We start from the raw sequence: 20,787 nt of genomic DNA, 5'->3' as shown, positions 1-20,787 counted from the left end.
GGCCGACAGGAACATATTTTAATCAGTAAAGTGATGACAGCTCGTGATTTTATCACACACTGGACGTTTATCATTGAAGATGGTTTATATCAATTGAGGAGGGCTGAGAATTTCACCCAACCACGCCAATTGCTACTCTGTGACATTCTGTAACAACTCCCTACGCCATCTGACGTAGCATTTATATACACCAGAAGATGCAACTTAACAGTAGCGAAACCAGTTGTGTGCGGCTCTAGCCGACCTAAATAAATACAGCTACAGCGGACTGTTGGACCTTCCATTCAGTTTTATATTTTAATAGTTTTAACACCTGTATTTAAACATATATTAAACTATATGACTGCCTCGAGATGACTCGGTGTTGTGTGATGTCCTTAGGTTAGTTAGGTTTAAGTAGTTCTAAGTTCTAGGGGACTGATGACCATAGATATTAAGTTCTGTAGTGCTCAGAGCCATTTTTGAATTATATGACTTGTCAATATATTATGTTCAAAAGACGGCTAATGGCCCACCTTCTTTCACTATAGCTATCTCTTGTCCAGCTCAGTATCCTCAATCTTCCCTCCCCCGCAACTTTTCCCTCCACTTATGTACCGAATTATCTATTTAAATTTTCTTCTTTCCTTGCAGCGGTTGTCACTTTCATTTGAATCTTCTCCTCTTTGACTATCCCTCCCACTTTTTCTAATAGCAAACAAGGCCTCCAAAGTGCTAAACTAATCAGTATCATTCTGAACGTCTGCATTACTTTGTTATTATTAATAGTGTTACTATTATTATTGTTGCCAATTATAACTCGTCGTTAATAATCCTAATTTCTGTTACTGAGTTTGTTATGTAATAACTAATTAATATCATTCTTAATTCCTCCATTATTTTATTATCATTGTTAGTCTTACTATTATTAATAATATTGCCAATTATTATTTTTATTAAGAAAATGTTCAAATGTGTGTGAAATATTATGGGACTTAACTGCTAAGGTCATCAGTCCCTAAGCTTACACACTACTTAACCTAAATTATCCTAAGGACAAACACACACACCCATGCCCGAGGGAGGACTCGAACCCCTGCCGGGACCAGCCGCACAGTCCATGACTGCAGCGCCCTAGAGCGCTTGGCTAATCCCGCGCGGCAATGCTAATGTAAGGCTGAGATTTGTTGTGTGGGTTCTTGGCAAATTCATTGCATCTGTAAAGGAAATCTTATACACGATGCTGGTGCGACCAGTTATAGACTGTTGTTCAAGTGTTTTGGAGTCTTTATAAAGAAGGTTTGACAACATCAGACTCGAACTACTAGAACCACAAAAGGTCGATATAGATCTTAGGAAAGTGTAACAGAAATGCTCAGGGAATCTTTGGGAGAAAGACGATGTTGTTCTCTCGCACTCTCTTGTTGGATAAATTCAGAGAACATGTATCCTAAGAAGACGTGCGATCTTGCTGCCACCAACGATGCATCTCGCGTAGGGACTATAACAATAAAATAAAGGAGATTAGGATCCCTAGAGAGGCTTACAGTCTTGTTTTACTCACCCACTACGTGGATGAATTGGAAAGAAAACGAACAGTATTGGTACGGTAATAATGGTACAATGCATTATACAGTGGCTTGGGAAGTGTATATGCCTGGGAAGTGTATATGGCGATGTAGATATTTCACGTACCACGGAAGGACTCTCTCCTGCATTGCATGGAAATCAATAACACCACCATATGAAGATTAGGGCTTAATGTTTCGTCGACGACTAGGTCATTGGAGACGAAGCTTGGGGAACTTTGGGGAAGGAAATCAGCAGTGTCTGTTTCAAATTAACCACACCCCCATTTACCGTAAGCGAATTACGAAAACTACAGAAAAAGTAAAATGGAAATGAAAATGCTTTGTGGCTAGGGCCTCCCGTCGGGTAGGCCGTTCGCTTGGTGCAAGTCTTTCGAATTGACGCCATTTCGGAGACTTGCGTGTCGATGGGGATGAAACGATGATGATAACAGCAACACAACACCCAGTCCCTGAGCGGAGAAAATCTCCGGCCCAGACGGGAACGAACCCGGGCCGTTAAGTATGACATTCCGTCGCGCTGACCACTCACCTACCAGGGGCGGACAAAAAAAAAAAAAAAAAAGGAAAAATATGTAGCCAGTACGTCCGTCTTCCCACTGCGAGTCTACTGTGCTGATATCTGAGGCACCTCGCTCAGTCGATACCTCCGTAGTAGGCAGAGGCAATCTTGCTATCGCCACGTGACGCGTCGGCTCGTTATTCGGACAGGGTGGCAGGTGGCATAATGTGTGTGTGTGTGTGTGTGTGTGTGTGTGTGTGTGTGTGTGTGTGTGTGTGCGCCTCCTTTGGTACACGCTGAGCATCACCGACTGTTTCTTACGTTGAACTATGGAATAACAGAGTCTAATGTGGAATGTCGACCTGCCTTCCTACGAAAATTTCCTGCTGCAGGCGTTCCGAATGATTCGACGATACACCAAGAGTAGCAACAAATTTGAAGTGACTGGATCTTGGTAAACGAAAAGAAAGCCTACAAAAGTAATTGTTTTATCTCAGGATAAACTACAAGGCTTAGGAGCGTCCTCGGAAGGAAATCCGAGTATATCGTTACGCCTTTATGCACACAAACTCAAAACGAAATGTTACAAAATTTGAGACAGTGTGTATGTGTGTGTGTGTGTGTGTGTGTGTGTGTGTGTGTGTGTGTGAAGCCGGCGTAACTATTAACTATGGAAACACTTCTTATAAGTTGGAAGAAAACTTTAATATGTTCAATTTACAAATACATTAATTAGAATATAAGGCCTCTTGAAAGGGCCCTCGTGAAGGTAACCAATTTGGTGGGCTAGTGGTGGAGACTTTCGAGCATTTGCTTAGCGACTAGTTGTTAACATCCTGTATGGCAGGGCATTCTGGTAGAACGAAGGCCAAGTATGGCAAGGCTAGTGCCCTCTAACCTCTTTTTCTGAAGCTTTCATGCGGAGATACCTAAGGCATAAAACCTGGAGAGGAATAGTGAGAGCCGGCCGAAGTGGCCTTGCGGTTCTAGGCGCTGCAGTCTGGAACCGCGAGGCCGCTATGGTCGCAGGTTCGAATCCTGCCTCGGGCATGGATGTGTGTGATGTCCTTAGGTTAGGTAGGTTTAACTAGTTCTAAGTTCTAGGGGACTAATGACCACAGCAGTTGAGTCCCATAGTGCTCAGAGCCATTTGAACCATTTTTTTTAAATAGTGAGAAGTTCCTCTGTCGGGACACCCACTGGGAAGGACGAGGCCACCCTGTGTCCAGAGTTACGTCCTATCTGTTTTTCCTCATTAAGGAAAGATGGTCATGGGAAACGAAACGCAGCTTGGGCTGCAAAAGATAGCCTCCACCAGTAGAAGGCTTTGAACGCTCTATTATATATTTAAAAAAAAAATATTAAACAGAGAATATTGTGAGTATGACAAAGGACCACGGAGGCTGTGTAAGCCCCAGCACGTACAGACAGAGGATGGAACGAAGCTGAGCGTCAGCGAAAGGAGCCGCCCGTATCTCATATCCGCTACCTCTGTCCCACGCCAGCCACCAACAGGTGGTGCGAGCACAGCCAACAACTGGGTGTCCGTCGCAGCTACGGACGTCACTACTAAAGACCGAGAAACTGCTTTTGCTCTCGTTTCTATTACCCATAATGTTTCTGATAATTTACTGAAAGGCGAATGACCGAGCGAGGTGGCGCAGTGGTTAGCACACTGGACTCGCATTCGGGAGGACGACGGTTCAATCCCGTCTCCAGCCATCCTGATTTAGGTTTTCCGTGATTTCCCTAAATCGTTTCAGGCAAATGCCGGGATGGTTCCTTTGAAAGGGCACGGTCGATTTTCTTCCCACTCCTTCCCTAACCCGAGCTTGCGCTCCGTCTCTAATGACCTCGTTGTCGACGGGACGTTAAACACTAACCACCACCACCACCACTGAAAGGCGAATGGCTAGGCTCAAGCTTCAAGAACTGTGTGTTTGAGTGGGGACACTCCAGCCAAGTTTTCTGTCATGATGAAATTACTAACACCGCGTGTCGGCATTTCAGTATGAGACATTCTCTGTTGTCTAACCACGGGGACGTGGGCTCCCATTTCGAAAACCTTCGTACCACTATTTAACAGCCATGAACTCGTTGTGGTGGTTATCGCAAGCGTACCAAACTTAAAGAGCCAAAGGGCACTGCGCCTTTAGATTGAGGGAAAGTCTCTTTAATGATATCAAATAAATAAAAGTTCACGTAGTGAATGAACTTCTACAAGATTAATACCCTCTTTGAACCACTGCCTTTGGATAATTTTAAGTACTAGGAAACACGACCACCACTATGATCTTACGCTGATGCCTGGTTAGTCAAGAGGAGTAAGCTCGAATTCCAGAGGATAAGGGATAAATCGCCCCCCCCCCACCCTCAACTATCCACACTCACGTTTTCTGTGATTTCCATAAATTGCTTAAGATAAATGTCGGGATGGTTCCTTTGAAAGGGCACAGTTGATTGCCTTTCCCATGCTTTCCCAATCCGGCCTTGCGCTCCCTCTCTAATGACCACGGTGTCAACAGGATGTTAAACCGTAATCTGCCTTCTTTACCCCCTTCCTTTTAGAAGAGTGAACTGACAACAATGACGATATACACAGAAATAAAACTGCATTTCTTTCTGCAACAGACTGACATGACGCCAGTACTAACAGGTGCCAGACACTTACCAGAGGTTGGTAGGTGGAACAGCGCGTGGCAGATGCATTGACTGGCGAATTCAAAGACTATTTGTCGGCATCAGTACACACAGTTTCTTCTAGTCTGTCCATGATGAATATGCTGACTTTGAAATGCTCATATTTATGATGAAGCATGGCTGCATTTTTGGGAATGGACTCGGAGAACAATCGACGTCGCAGTTCTGAAAACCCTCTTCGATTATACCATTCCACCACAAATAAATTATTTGGTGTGACTGGATAAAACTAAGACCCATTTCTTGGCTAACGCAAGAAGCCAGAGAAACAGGTCAAGACGGACAGCTGGACAGAATTAACGCCAACGCTATCTGCTGATATAACGAAAACAGCTGCCGAAACGTCCGGGTGGTTACCCATTTCACTGTCAAGTTGACGTGACAGGAGCGTAACGCTACAAGAGAAAGACACCATGGTCTAGATGGCCAGCAGAGTTGTTGTGGCCTACGTAACCAGACCCAAACGATGGGAAAACAAGTACGGACCGAACCTGTATAAATAATCCCCATTTTTAGTCAAAGGGATCACACACAGTCTGGCGGCCATCGTCTACGAGGAGAGGTCTACACTGGTCCATGAGGTGACATGGTCCTACAAGCAGCCACCAGGAGAATTGGCCTCTGATAACTGCAGCCTTACTGCCAGCTCTAAGTCCAGTGCTGTGGACTTGGCGACTTCCAGCCGATGGAACACTTGCGAGTCACTGCCAGTGTTCTGTCCTAGAGGGCAGCTGTCCCAGACCGGGGCAATGCAACCACATGCCCCTGCTTCCTGCGAGGGCTCCTGCTGAGGGCTGCCTTCCTCTACATTTTGGTGGATCCCTCTTCTGATACCAACATCTACAGGAAGACAACCCTCAGCATGAGCGCCTGCTCATGCCAGTGGAGGTATTCGGCACGGAGGAGGTGCTCAGGTGACTGCACCACCCATTTCTCTAACAGCTGCCCCATCCGCAGGGCAGAAGGCTGGAAGTACGCTCGCAGGTTGTCTACCGGCTGGTAGATGCCAAATCGTCAGCAGTAGATCCACAATTAGTGGAGGGCAGGTCTCACGGTGGCTGCTTGTAAAACCATATCGCCTTGTGGGCCAGCTTAGAGTTCTCCTCGTAGATGGTGGCTGCCAGACTATGTGCCACTCCTTTGACTTAAAAAATGAAGGTTGTTTATACTAGGTCGGTGAATCTGGTCACGTAGGCCACAAGTCCGCTGGACTGCTGTGAAATAACTGCACCATCTAGATCGTGGTATCTTTGCTTTTCTTTTGTGCCGATATTATTTACGCTCCTGTGTCGTCTGCTGGCAACCACATGCGGTAACCATTGTGACGCTTTGGCAGCTGTGCTTGCTACGTCAGATGGTAGCCCTGACGTAACTGCCCAGCCGTCTGTCTTGACTTGCTTCTCTGGCTCCTTACGTTAGCCGAGGAAGGTTGCTTACTTTTTACCCAGTTGCACCAAATAATTTATTTGTGGCATAACAATAATCCAAAGACTCTGCAAATCTGAAAACGTGAGTGTAGCGTGCAGTTAGTGCAGTAAGAATTATTAGTGTGACCTTTTTACAACGAACCATAACCTCTAGGTATGTGGACAAAATACTATCATCTTTTTTCAGAGAACCAATAACGAATATTTCATGCAGGTCAATGCAAGGGAACACATCGCCAGTGTGTCATTGACAGTTTTACGGGATATTTTTGGTGATATTATGCTTGACTGGCTCGTCCCCCACATCTAAATTCAAGTGATTTTTATATTCAGGTTCTTGTGAAACATACGGGTATGCAAACAATCCACATATGTCCAAGAGTTAGAAGACAGTATTCAGCTAGTGATTTCCAGATTTCTGGCAGCAGATATTCGACAACATGTTCTGAAGCTGTCAGGCTGCTCCTGCGGCAGAGGGCTATCGTTTTGAACATCTGATGTAAACAACCATCATGCGACAGTTGAAAAGAGGAACGAACTGTGCACATCCCGTGCAAACTGTCGGCAGGTGTCCGCGTCGTGCGTGGAACAGGGTATGAGACTGAGAGCAGAAGGTATGCGATAAATTCAAAACGTGTGCGTATTGTCTCATGCAGTGAGAATTGCGACACTGTTCAGTAAGAGATGTTAACGGATGAGGACATTAAGCTCGGCTATAGCTCGAGAATAGTGAGCTACCTCCTGGCACGGAATGCCACCTTCCTTTTATTTCCATAATCATCCGTAACAACATAACACTGTGCTGCACTAGCAGTCACTACAGTCATTCTGTTTATGCAGTTTCACTTTTGATACACGAAAAAAAGTGGCAAATAAGTAACAGAACTAACTCACAATCAGTTTAGCAACTCACGCATCAAAATTCTAACAAGAATAAAATACAGAACACTGGAATTGAAACTGAGGATTGTTAAAAGATGATCAGTGTGGGTAGTCCTGACGCGGCTGAAAATGGAAGCAAGACTAAAGAAAAATCAAGACACGTTCATAGGATTTGGTAACCTGGAAAAATGTTCGACAACGTCAAGTGTTGTAAGATGATCGAAATTCTGAGAAATTAGGAGTAGCTATATTAACAAATGGATAATACACAATACGCACAAGAACGAAGAGAGAACAGTAGGACTGGAATATCAAGAACAAAGTACTCGGATTGAAAAGGGCGTAAGACTGGGATGTAGTCTTTAGGCCCCAGTGTTTAGTATACACATCGGAGCAGTAATGATAGACACAAAGGAGAAATGTTCACGAATTGGGTTAGAATTATGGGTGGAAGGATATCAATGATAAGGTTCACTGATAACATTGTCATCCTCAGTGAAGGTTGAATGGAATGAACAGTCTATAAGGCAGGGACGGCCACGGCGTGCCGAACTGCACGCGTGTACAGATGTGCTGCACGCGTGCCGTCCAGGGCTCGGTCCGCCTCGCCACTACTCGGCTTTCCTCGGTCTTTCGCGGCACTGCTCGGCACGGCACGACATTAGACTAGCTGTGCGATGCGACATCTATCCGGCATAGGATGCATTAGTTGATTCGTAGTGGCAGCCATGTTTATTCCTCGCTATTTGTTAGCGACTCGTAGGAAGTTTATAAGTACTGTACTGTGGTCGTTGCAATGGAACACACGCTCACAAAGAGGCGGGGTAGTGACACAACGTCACCGAGCTGAATGGGAATTGCAGTATTTTTTCGAAGAGAAGGATGAAAATTCTCAATGTCTATTATGCAGTCGCATACTCGCCGGGCGCCGCAAATTTGCAATAGAACGGCATTATAACACCACACACAAAGGACTTGATGATTTAGTTGGGTTGATAGATCAAACAAGTTGGCGGAATTAAAAAGACGTAGTGTTATGCAGCGAGACGGACCGAACACGAGTACCACTTACAAATATTTGTGTTTCTGATGTTTGTATTTGTACATATTTATCGTTAGAATTCGAATTTAGAGTTCACTCAGTTTTTGTTTCCTTTTTTTAGCCTGCAACCGAACGTAGCGACCTGTCTTTAAAAGCAAGCTACAAAATAGCGCTCAAAATTGCAAGAGCGAATAAGCCTTTCAGTGATGGTGATTTCATCAAGGAGTGTATTGTTGAGGCGGCGGAACTCTTGACGCCACTGGATGTCTACAGGCAATTAATTGATAGTGCCTGCAAGTTTATGGCATTCTCGATTGCTTTGCACGAGTCGACCGACATTTCGGACACAGCACAACTAGCGATTTATGTTGGTGGAGTCGACACAAATTTGCACGTGGCGGAAAAACTGTTAGATTTAGTACAAATGAAACACACAACGAGGGGTACCGAATTCCTAAAAGCAGTTGAAGAGGCAATTGAAGCCGTTGGTCTGAATTGGAAAATGTTAGTTTCAGTCACCACGGATGGAGCGCCAGCAATTCGAGGTGCTCGAAATGGGCTTGTAGCATTGTTGCGTAAAAAACTAGGACGATCGACGGAATATTTGTACGAAATTCATTGTTTTGTACACCAAGAAGCTCTTTGTGCTAAGTATGCAAATTTGGAGCACGTGATGAAGTTGGTAGTGACCATAGTGCATTTTTTGAAGTCGCATGGCTTAGTACACCGTCAGTTTCAACAGTTTCTCATGGAACTGAACGAAGAGTACGGAGATGATGTTTCCCACTGGGAAATACGTTGGTTAAGTCGAGGATCATGCCTCGAAAGATTTTTTTAATTTAGGACTCGCTCTTGTTGAGTTCCTGAAGGAAAAAGGAAAGGCAGAGCCAAAATTAGAAGATCAAAAATGGATTGCAGACCTCGCCTGTTTAGTTGATCTGACTGCACACTTGAACGCTCTCAATGAGACTGATCTGATGAAAAAAGTGGATGCATTTAATAAGAAACTCGCATTGTGGAAGGAACAACTCATTAAAATGAATACTGCCCATTGCCCTACGCTCTCTGAAGTCAGAGAGAACGCAACTTCTGACGAAATCGTTTCTGTGTTGGAGGAACTACAGGCACAATTTTCTAAATTTTCAGGACACTGCCAGTCTGACATCTGTTTTTGAACTATTTTCTAGACCCTTTGCAGTTTCAGTTGAAAGTACTCCAGTGCATTTTCAAATGGAATTGATCGATCTGCAGTATAATTCCCATTTAAAGGACAATTTTTTTTACGTAAAAGCTATCCAGGAATTTTACGAAGGTTTTCCTCAGGAAGAGTTTCCCCGTCTCCACAATGGGGTTGCAAAAGTTATATCAGGGTTTGGGTCGACATACGTGTGCGAAAGGTTTATTTAGATTATGAAACTAAATAAGTCAGCATTACGTGGCAGTTCGAGTGACGAAAATATGGGAAACTGTCTGCGTTTGTCCGTGTACCGTCAGTTTGTGCCGGATATGTACTTTATTATGTCTACAGTGAACCAAAAATAATTAAATTAATGGTGATAATTTTGTTGTATTTGTCGTATGTTTTGTTGAGAATTGTAGTTATTGCAAATTTTGTACAGTAGTTCCAGAATATAAAATTTGCTTGTTTCACATGTAGTTGGAATCACTTATTCCACATCATACTGCATGCTGTAGACCACTTTCAAGTCCGTTTCTATATCTCAGCTTAAATGTTGTAAGAATTTTATGAGTGACGATGTGAGAAGCACGATATTGTTGGTGTAATACAGTTTCAAACCCAGCGTTATTGTTATTTTTCTGTAGGTGTACGAACAGCCAACAAAGATTCAGTATTGCTCAACATGATGTGTTGTACAGAGCTTAATATTATCAAATGTCGTAATATGAAACTAAGCCACCTGCTAGCAGGGCGGTGTTCCTTACGCGAATGCACTGTCGCGTGCGGCGTGTTCGTAGTTCCGCGCATGCGCGCGCAGTCAGCTGGTGTGATAGTGAGGGACGTGTGACGTCAGAAGGGAGCGATCCGCACGCGTGTGAAAGCTCGGCACGCGTGCATGCACTCGAGCCGCTGTCTTGGCCGTCCCTGGTCTAAGGAGTTCAGAACGTGGACTGAGAGTTCACCGAAGAAAGAAGAAGATAATGAAGAGAAGCAGAAATAAGATTAGTGATGAACTTAAAATCAAAACTGTTGACCAGGAATTAGACGAAGTGAAGGCATTCTGCTACCTTGGAAGCAAAGTAACACATTTTGAACGAAGCAAGGAGGATGTGAATAGCAGATTATCTTATGTATTTCTGGCCAAGTGTGTTGGTCTTTAACGACAATCTTAACATGAGGAAGAAATTTCTAAGAATGTACTTGTGGTGCATAGTATTGTACGGTAGCGATTCATGATCTAACGGAAATCCGGAGAAGAGGATAATCGAAACGTTTGTGATGTGGTGGCATAGAAAGATGTTTAAAATTATGTAGACCGATAGGAAATCCGAGAGGACTGACGCGAAGGTGGGACAGAATGACAGGGTACGTTTTAGGACAGCGAGGAATAACTTTCATAGTGCTAGGGGGGCCGTAGAGGGTAAAAACTGAACGGCAAGATAGATATTTGAGTATACCCTGCAAATAATTGAGGATCTGATGTGCAAGAGCTGCAATGTGAGGAAGTGGTTGAGGTTGGTACTCTATGCTTTTTAATAACTTCGAAGATCCATTTATTGTCACAAGGAACTAAACTCTAATGACGAAATCTCGTATGGTGCCTGAGATGACGTAAAAGATAGTTGGAGTTTGAAGTCTCGTCCGCAGAGAAGTGAGACGTTCGCTGTACTTCCGTAGACACGACAGACAAACTGATGCACAGTTGCTGATGATGTATTAATTGTCTACTACCGTGGATGGGGCCTCCCCGTGAAAAATGCGGTAAGACCTTTTCATTACCAAAAATTAAACGTTTTATCATGATTATTGACGGTGCCCGTAAAAGGAATTTGTTTTCATTGAAAAATACACTCCTGGAAATTGAAATAAGAACACCGTGAATTCATGGTCCCAGGAAGGGGAAACTTTATTGACACATTCCTGGGGTCAGATACATCACATGATCACACTGACAGAACCACAGGCACATAGACACAGGCAACAGAGCATGCACATTGTCGGCACTAGTACAGTGTATATCCACCTTTCGCAGCAATGCAGGCTGCTATTCTCCCATGGAGACGATCGTAGAGATGCTGGATGTAGTCCTGTGGAACGGCTTGCCATGCCATTTCCACCTGGCGCCTCAGTTGGACCAGCGTTCGTGCTGGACGTGCAGACCGCGTGAGACGACGCTTCATCCAGTCCCAAACATGCTCAATGGGGGACAGATCCGGAGATCTTGCTGGCCAGGGTAGTTGACTTACACCTTCTAGAGCACGTTGGGTGGCACGGGATACATGCGGACGTGCGTTGTCCTGTTGGAACAGCAAGTTCCCTTGCCGGTCTAGGAATGGTAGAACGATGGGTTCGATGACGGTTTGGATGTACCGTGCACTATTCAGTGTCCCCTCGACGATCACCAGTGGTGTACGGCCAGTGTAGGAGATCGCTCCCCACACCATGATGCCGGGTGTTGGCCCTGTGTGCCTCGGTCGTATGCAGTCCTGATTGTGGCGCTCACCTGCACGGCGCCAAACACGCATACGCCCATCATTGGCACCAAGGCAGAAGCGACTCTCATCGCTGAAGACGACACGTCTCCATTCGTCCCTCCATTCACGCCTGTCGCGACACCACTGGAGGCGGGCTGCACGATGTTGGGGCGTGAGCGGAAGACGGCCTAACGGTGTGCGGGACCGTAGCCCAGCTTCAAGGAGACGGTTGCGAATGGTCCTCGCCGATACCCCAGGAGCAACAGTGTCCCTAATTTGCTGGGAAGTGGCGGTGCGGTCCCCTACGGCACTGCGTAGGATCCTACGGTCTTGGCGTGCATCCGTGCGTCGCTGCGGTCCGGTCCCAGGTCGACGGGCACGTGCACCTTCCGCGGACCACTGGCGACAACATCGATGTACTGTGGAGACCTCACGCCCCACTTGTTGAGCAATTCGGCGGTACGTCCACCCAGCCTCCCGCATGCCCACTATACGCCGTCGCTCAAAGTCCGTCAACTGCACATACGGTTCACGTCCACGCTGTCGCGGCATGCTACCAGTGTTAAAGACTGCGATGGAGCTCCGTATGCCACGGCAAACTGGCTGACACTGACGGCGGCGGTGCACAAATGCTGCGCAGCTAGCGCCATTCGACGGCCAACACCGCGGTTCCTGGTGTGTCCGCTGTGCCGTGCGTGTGATCATTGCTTGTACAGCCCTCTCGCAGTGTCCGGAGCAAGTATGGTGGGTCTGACACACCTGTGTCAATGTGTTCTTTTTTCCATTTCCAGGAGTTAAGTTGTGGTAATTGGCTTCAATGTGTCTTCCACTAAGTAATTGGGAAAATCAGAGATAATTTCAAGCACCAGCACACCGTGGAAAGCAATGTACTCACTCAAATGATATTGTATCAGATGTCTTGAACTTTATTCACATTAAATCGTATTTGTAGTAGAGTTTTACTAGGAGCTGACAAATACGCATTATGCAGCAGCTGAGATGTTACAGTAAAACTCGGAATTGGCTTAGTGTAGTCGTACTCACCTGTCAGTAGGTTGAGGAAGAGTATGTCTTCCTTATCGGTGGCGCTGGCGTACAGATCGTAGCCGTGAGTCGTCTGCGATGGGTAGAAGGTGATGTCGCTGATGTTCAACGTCGTCTTCACGTCGAACATAAACTTCAGGCCGTTCTCTGAAAATAATTGCAATAAATTATCAGTTCTTGTGATCAGTTTAACGACTCAGCGAGGCAGACGTCAGGAGGAGACTGGTCCTGATGAAGGAAGTTGTATTTAAACAAAAGCTCTGCTGTTGCCAGTACTGACACGGAATTACGGAAGTCGTTCATGAAACTCTACGTTTAAAGCATAGCGTTGCCTGGATGTGAAAAATGACCGCAAACCACGAGAGTCGATAAAAATAGAGGTTATCAAACCAAGGAAGTGACGAGACAAAAGACGATACGCAGAAGGTAATAGCGTGCCGTGGAAAGTACGGCACAGTCTTCGTCTCCCGAGGACCCATTAGTTGGCGACACGGAACCGGAGGGGCTGAAAACTATCGCCATGAGTGCGACGGTGGACGTACGTACGATCTAGACGAGACACGAATCATGTGTGGACCGCTGCGCATCGAGGCGCCTAGCTGAGAACTGTCGCTTTTAGCATGGCTGTGGCACATCAGAGGCGGGCGATAACACAGTGGCCTGTTTCATTTGCTGTGTGCAATCTTTAAGCTAGCAATAGGCGGCAGTTGCTTGCGGTGAGATTGTACCGAAGTGTTCCATCTATGTGGAAGGGCATGTGGAGATATGCGGGAGATCAAGCTGTACAGATGTTGCAGTTTGAATTCTGCTGGTGTGTGGACTGTTGAAAGGTGGGACCACCGATCGGACTTATTACTTTTATATTACGATTCTAAGCTGAGAGGATTTTGTAGTGTTTCCATGTACTGTGTTTTATTTAAATGTGTAGATTTTGTACGGTGTATTTATATAGCCAGTAAGAAAATGGGGTACAATTTAATTCTGGTAAAAGTAAAATCAAGTGGTTCTCGCTAAATCATAAAGAAAGATTGGTTTTCATTAAGACTTACAGTTCCAAAGCAAGTTTGCTATCTTAAAGTGAAAATTGTAGATAGTTTGCTTGTCTCCAGTATAAAGCCCAACAAATGCACGTCGACCCATGCCAGCCCTTCAACTCCAAAGTGTGATCATTGTTCTACCATTATAATAAGTAGAATAGATATTGAAAGAAATATATTTAAAAATGAGATTAAACGGAGAAGAGGTTAGAGGACATCTGACAGAGCGTTCAAAATTAATTAATTTCGCACTGGAAGTAGCAGTAGACCTAAAAAAGTATATGTCAGGAGATTTTGGATGGAATAGATGGGCAAGTATCAAAATTTTAGGAGGATGTTGGAGCTGATGAAGGATGGTTCCAATGCCTGATAGCTTATGGTCCTAATATGTTTAACAGAGATCGAGAAGAGACATTGGTTAAAGTTCATGGCAATCCTGTTGAGGAAAAACCATTCAAATCCCAGGCTGAGCACCATGATTTAAGTTTTCTTTGGCATCTTCAAATTACCTGAGGGCACTCGCAGTTTAGTTACTTCAAGAAGGCCAATTTTTTCCACCGTGCTTCTCCAGTTCGCGGGTTCTGTCTCTAATGACCACAGCATTTTTAACTCATCATGTGTTTTAAACGCTAATCGCTTGGATGTGCAGAAGGTGTTCGGCCAACACACATACAGACAGACAAACAACAAGTGAAAACAAAAACAGAAAAAATGTGACAACACTTATAAAAACAAATGACTTTGTTATACTTAGAAAACGGCAGCTGAGTTGTTGTTTAATATGTTACGAACCACAGTGACTACATGAAAAGGTGGAGTCTTTTAAATAGTTTTCCACACAAGGGAACGCTGCATGGTTTTGAAATAATGGAATTAGTGTAAGTCAGTTTCTATTTTAGTGTAAAAGATATTTTCATGAACTGTTTCAAATCTATAACCAATATATGACAATGAAAATATCATGTAATATTCCAAGGCGTACACTGAAGATAGTTTATTAAAAACGCGAAACTTGTCTGTGTCCATAAATAAAGTAAAAAAAAAGGAATGTACATCATACAAAAGGGGGTATTAACCATTGTGGATTATGTTAATGGTCACCACAAGAAAATTGTTTTGTAGTTGTCTCCAGTCGGTATTAGTATAATTTGTACGGTCAAAAATTAGAAATACATTCGTATTTTAATACATATGTTTGTTTATTTGACTTTCGATTTCCCGCTAAAAAGGTCGCATGGACGTCATTAGTGAGTAAGCTACCTTGTGAGACGTGAATAAACTTTAATGCAATTTTGGCATATGATGACAATGTTGGAGACCGTGGCTGTTATTTGAAGACAAATGTTAGTGTTGGGACAGCAAAGAAAGAAAAAGCGGAAAACTTTATAATTAATGTAACTGTATCAATGCCTCTGCACTAGCGTAAAAAGCATTTCAGTTGCATAAGTGCGTATATGATCCTTTCCCAAACATAGGACATCTTCAAATATTACGATATGTCATAGCATCTTTGATACTCATATGTTTGTAAGCTCTTTGTATGTATCAAAAGCTGTGGTGCGTAGTAGAAATCTTAACAGTGACAAATCTAAAGTGTTCAGCGAGAAAAATTTACGTGTGCAACAATAAGAATGCAGTGGGAATGTATCCACATCTGTTGGACGAATGTTGTGAAAACAAACAATACAAACCGACATTTCACGTAAGTCACATCCAACGAAAATCTGTAACGCAACCATCTGTGTGTGGTGTGCTTATAATTATGTATTATTTATATTTTAGGATAATTAATCTGTAAAAAAACGCATCACACGTTATAAGGAAAGCGCGTATACCGTCTGAAGATGAATCATAATGATTCGAAACCGTTAATGGTACCCGTTGAATACAGGAACTGAAAGTAAATTTGTGGCTGGTTACTGTCCCAACACCAACATTTGTGAATAAAGTTATCTGAAACTGACTTCATTTTGCCCTGCTAAAAAATGGTGAACAGTCTGCGTCCAGCGATTGAAGAAAAAAAAGGTTCAGGTTAGGATAAAATAAGGTATGGAAGAAATTGGCCTTTTGCGAAACGGAGCTCAGTTCAGACCGCCAAAATTCCACTAACCATTCTTTTGAAAATATTGGCTATTTTGCCAACTCAAGAATTCGACGCGGAGGAGCGTACAGTTTGAGACATAAATGATAATTTCTGTCAGCTACCGACTGAAAAAAAAAATGAGACGAATGTGCCGAACAAAATAATTACGTCCAGGCCTTTCCATACTGTAAGAGGGCGCGCACCATGGCGTTAAAAACAAAAAGTTTTTGTCTGAAATTTATGTGGCGCTTGCCTCTAAGTTGCCATTCGAATGTTCCACACAAATGCTGTGCAATACGTAACTGCTGCAGCGACGCCCTCGGAAGCACGGGTGATGCGTAGCAGAGGAGTAGAGGAGTAGTGGGCTCACCGGTGACGCGCTGCACGACGAGGGTGACGCCTTCGCGGCCGTGGTCTACGGTGACGACGGCGCGGCTGTCCGGGGCAACTGTGGGTCGGCCGAGCAGCACGGGCTTGCGCGCCAGCACCGCGTCCGACAGGTGGTCCAGCAGCACCTGGCCCGCGGCGCGCCCCGTCACCGGCTCCTCGCACTCCAGGATCGCGTACCCGTCTGCCGGCAGGACACAGGACTTCCAGTGTTTCGTGGAAGATTGACGAAGACATTCAAATGTTTCAAATGGCTCTGAGCTCTATGGGACTTAACTTCTGAGGTCATCAGTCCCCTAGAACTTAGAACTACTTAAACCTAACTAACCTAAAGCCGTCACACACATCCATGCCCGAGGCAGGATTCGAACCTGCGACCGTAGCGGTCGCGCGGTTCCAGACTGAAGTGCGTAGAACCGCTCGGCCACTCCTGCCGGCGACGAAGACATGACTTGCGATATACACTGAAGCGCTGAAGTAACTGGTACAGGTATGCGTATTCAAATACTGAGACATGTAAACAGTCAGAATACGGCGCTGCGGTCAGCAACGACTACATACACTACTGGCCAATAAAATTGCTACGCCACGAAGATAACGTGCTACAGGCGCGACATTTCACCGACAGGAAGAAGATGCTGTGATATGCAAATGTTTAACTTTTCAGACCATTCACACAAGATTGGCGCCGGTGGCGACACCTACAACGTGCTGACATCAGTAAAGTCATCAACCGATTTCTCATACACAAACAGCAGTTGACCGGCGTTGACTGGTGAAACGTTGTTATGATGCCTCTTCTAAGGAGGAGAAATGCGTACCATCACGTTTCCGCCTTTGATAAAGGTCGGATTGTAGCCTATCGCGATTGCGGTTTATCGTATCGCGACATTGCTGCCCGCGTTGGTCAAGATCCAATGACTGTTAGCAGAATATGGAAGCGGTGGGTTCAGGAGGGTAATACGGAACGCCGTGCTGGATCTCAACGGCCTCGTATCACTAGCAGTCGAGGTGACAGGCATCTGATCCGCATGGCTGTAGCGGATCGCACAGCCACGTCTCGATCCCTGAGTCAACAGATGGGCTCGTTTGCGAGACAACAACCATCTGCACGAACAGTTCGACGACGTTTGCAGCAGCATGAACTATCAGCTCGGAGACCGTGGCTGCATCACAGACATGAGCGCATGCGATGTTGTACTCAACGACGAACCTGGGTGCACAAATGGCAAAACGTAATTTTTTCGGATGAATCCAGGTTCTGTTTACAGCATCATGATGGTCGCATCCGTGTTTGGCGACATCACGGTGAACGAACATTGGAAGTGCGTATTCGTCATCGCCATACTGGCACATCACCTGGCGTGATGGTATGGGGTGCCACTGCTCAGACGTCTCGGTCACCTCTTGTTCGCATTGACGGCACTCCGAACAGTGGACGTTACATTTCAGATGTGTTACGACCCATGGCTCTACCCTTCATTCGATCCCTGTGAAACCCTAAATTTAAGCAGGATAATGCACGACCGCATGTTGTAGGTCCTGTACGGGTCTTTCTTGATACAGAAAATGTTCGACTGCTGCCCTGGCCAGCACATGATCCAGATCTCTCACCAATTGAAAACCTCTGGTCAATGGTGGCCTACCAACTGGCTTGTCACAATACGCCAGTGACTACTCTTGATGAACTGTGGTATCGTGTTGAAGCTGCATGGGCAGCTGTACCTGTACACGCTATCCAAGCTCTGTTTGACTCAATGCCCAGGGTTATCAAGGCCGTTATTACGGCCAGAGGTGGTTGTTCTGGGTACTGATTTCTCAGGATCTATGAACCCAAATTGCGTGAAAATGTAATCACATGTCAGTTCTAGTATAATATATTTGTCCAATGAATACCCGTTTATCATCTGCATTTCTTCTTGGTGTAGCAATTTTAATGGCCAGTAGTGTACAACATCAAGTGCCTCGCAGAGTTGTTGGATCGGTTACTGCTGCTACAATCACAGATTATCAAGATTTAAGTGAGTTTGAATGTGATGCTATAGTCGGCGCACGAGCTGTGGGATACAGCATCTCCAAGGTAGCAATGAAGTGAGGATTTTCCTGTACGACCATTTCATCAGTGTACCGTGAATATCAGGAACCCGGTAAAACATCAAATCTCCGACATTGCTGCGGCCGGAAATAGATCCTACAAGAACGGGACCAACGACGACGGAAGAGAATAGTTCAACGTGACACAAGTGCAATCTTTCTGCAAATTGGTGCTGATTTCAGTGCTGGGCCATCAACAAGTGTCAGCGTGCGAACCATTCAACGAAACATCATCGATAATGGCTTTCTGAGCCGAAGGCCCAATCGTGTACCCTTGATGACTGCATGGCACAAAGATTTACTCCTCGCCCGGGCCTGTCAACACTGACATTGGACTGTTGATGACTGGAAACATGTTGCCTGATCGGAAGAGTCTGGTTTCAAATTGTATCGAGCGGATGGACGTGTACGGGTATACAAACAACCTCATGAGTCCATGGACATTGCATGTCAACAGAGGAGTGCTCAAGCTGGTGGAAGCTCTGTAATGGTTTCGGGAGTGTGCAGTTAGAGTGATATGGGACCCCTGATATGTCTACATACGATTCTGCCAGGTGACATGTACGTAAGCATCCTGTCTGATCACCTGCATCCATTCACGTCCATTGCGCATTCCGGCTGACTTGGGCAATTCCAGCAGGACAATGCGACACCCCACACGTCCAGAATTGCTACAAAGTGGCTCCAAGAACAATCTTCTGAGCTTAAACACTTCCGTTGGCCACCAAACTCCCCAGACATGAACGTTGTTGAGCGTATCTGGGAAACCTTGCAGCATGCTGTTCAGAAGTGATCTCCACTCCCTCGTACTCTTACGGATCTATGGACAGCCCTGGAGGATTCATGGTGTCAATTGCATCCAGCACTACTTCAGACGTTAGTCGAGTCCATGCCACGTCATGTTGGGGCACTTCTGCGTGGTCCTGGGTCCCTACACGATATTAGGCAGATGTACCAGTTTCTTTGGCTTTTCTACGTAAATTATTTAAATATAAAATTCATCATGTATATGCTAATTAATGCATATCTGGTCATAATTTTTTTTTATTAAAAATGTACGTCCTCTTCTTTCTAATTATATTTGACATGCCTTGCGAATATAAATTCTTAATTATCAATATTTTATAAAACGTAGTTAATAAATATTTTTTAAATTTAAGAAAACATAATAACTTTATTAACAAGTCTTTTATAAAATATAGATAATTAATAATTCATATTTGCAATGCATGTGATATGTAATTAGGGAGGAGAAGAGGTGCATTTTTCATAAGAGATAATTATTAAATTGGTGTTAATTAGTAAGTATTTGATAAGTTTTATAGGTAAGTGACATAGTTGTTCGAATTGAACGAAAGAAATAAAACGGGATAGAGGACAATAGCAAACTTCGAACCGGCGATTCACTGAGATGTTCAGTTTCCGAGCGGCCGCGTGAGCCACGCAGCCCTCCGTGAAAAATAAACTTAACTTTAGGGAATTAAACTTCTTCGGAAAGCTTGAAAGTCAATTTTGTCGAGAATTTTTGAGAGATGCATCAAACGGCTTTTCAAGATTGATATTTGAGTTTTGGCTTTCAGGTACTCTACGAGTAAATGTAAAACATTACAGAATTCCGATTGCTGTCTGGTCTCCTTGATAGTGAGGAAAAAATGACAGTGAGCAAGATGTGAGCCTGTTCCCTCGAAACTTGTAGTTCAACAATAAGGAACAATACCACGTGCTTCATTGCAGTAACTCTAGGTATTAGTCAGGTGTATAAGTCAAGGGGGAAACATCCTGCACACGAGACCGTCTCCTAATTATGATATCCACTCAAACCTGTGTAGCCGAAATGTGTGCCGGCCGGTGTGGCCGTGCGGTTCTAGGCGCTGCAGTCTGGAACCGCGAGACCGCTACGGTCGCAGGTTCGAATCCTGCCTCGGGCATGGATGTGTGTGGTGTCCTTAGGTTAGTTAGGTTTAACTAGTTCTAAGTTCTAGGGGACTAATGACCTGAGAAGTTGAGTCCCATAGTGCTCAGAGCCATTTGAACCATTTGAACCGAAATGTGTATATGATCCTGAAGGCTGTATCAGAATTTGTAGCATACTGCGTGACAGACTACACTGTTGGTACTAACTGTTGCGCGACAGTTTATTCTATACTTCACTAACCGGTGACATCTCTGATGAATGCCAGAGAAAGGAAGAAATGTGTTGTGGATCTGTAGTAAGACATCGTTACTGTAAATACCACGTAGTTGCATGTCCTTAAGTTAGAATGTAGTATCAAGATTGCATGAATTTGACTAATGTTACATCTTTTCTTCACACCCTTGGCAATACTCGTATATTGTGAACTGTTCTTATCCTGACTGTAAGTGAAT

At 44.6% G+C, this 20,787-nt stretch overlaps 1 protein-coding gene across 2 annotated transcripts in view; it reads right to left on the bottom strand.

The window, feature by feature from the left end:
• LOC126254472 (follistatin-related protein 5-like) overlaps positions 1-20,787 on the bottom strand; it is a 572,842-nt gene that overhangs the window by 10,425 nt on the left and 541,630 nt on the right. For both annotated transcript variants that reach the window (XM_049955314.1, XM_049955315.1), the window contains exons 15-16: positions 16,310-16,510; positions 12,820-12,966 (exon numbers count right to left, since the gene is read on the bottom strand). In XM_049955314.1, the coding sequence (XP_049811271.1) occupies positions 12,820-12,966; positions 16,310-16,510 (348 nt within the window). The remainder of the gene's footprint in view (positions 1-12,819; positions 12,967-16,309; positions 16,511-20,787) is intronic.

Source organism: Schistocerca nitens, chromosome 1, assembly GCF_023898315.1.
Source record: "Schistocerca nitens isolate TAMUIC-IGC-003100 chromosome 1, iqSchNite1.1, whole genome shotgun sequence".
NCBI classification, from domain to species: Eukaryota; Metazoa; Arthropoda; class Insecta; order Orthoptera; family Acrididae; genus Schistocerca; species Schistocerca nitens.
This window is presented reverse-complemented; position numbering and strand designations above follow the sequence as displayed.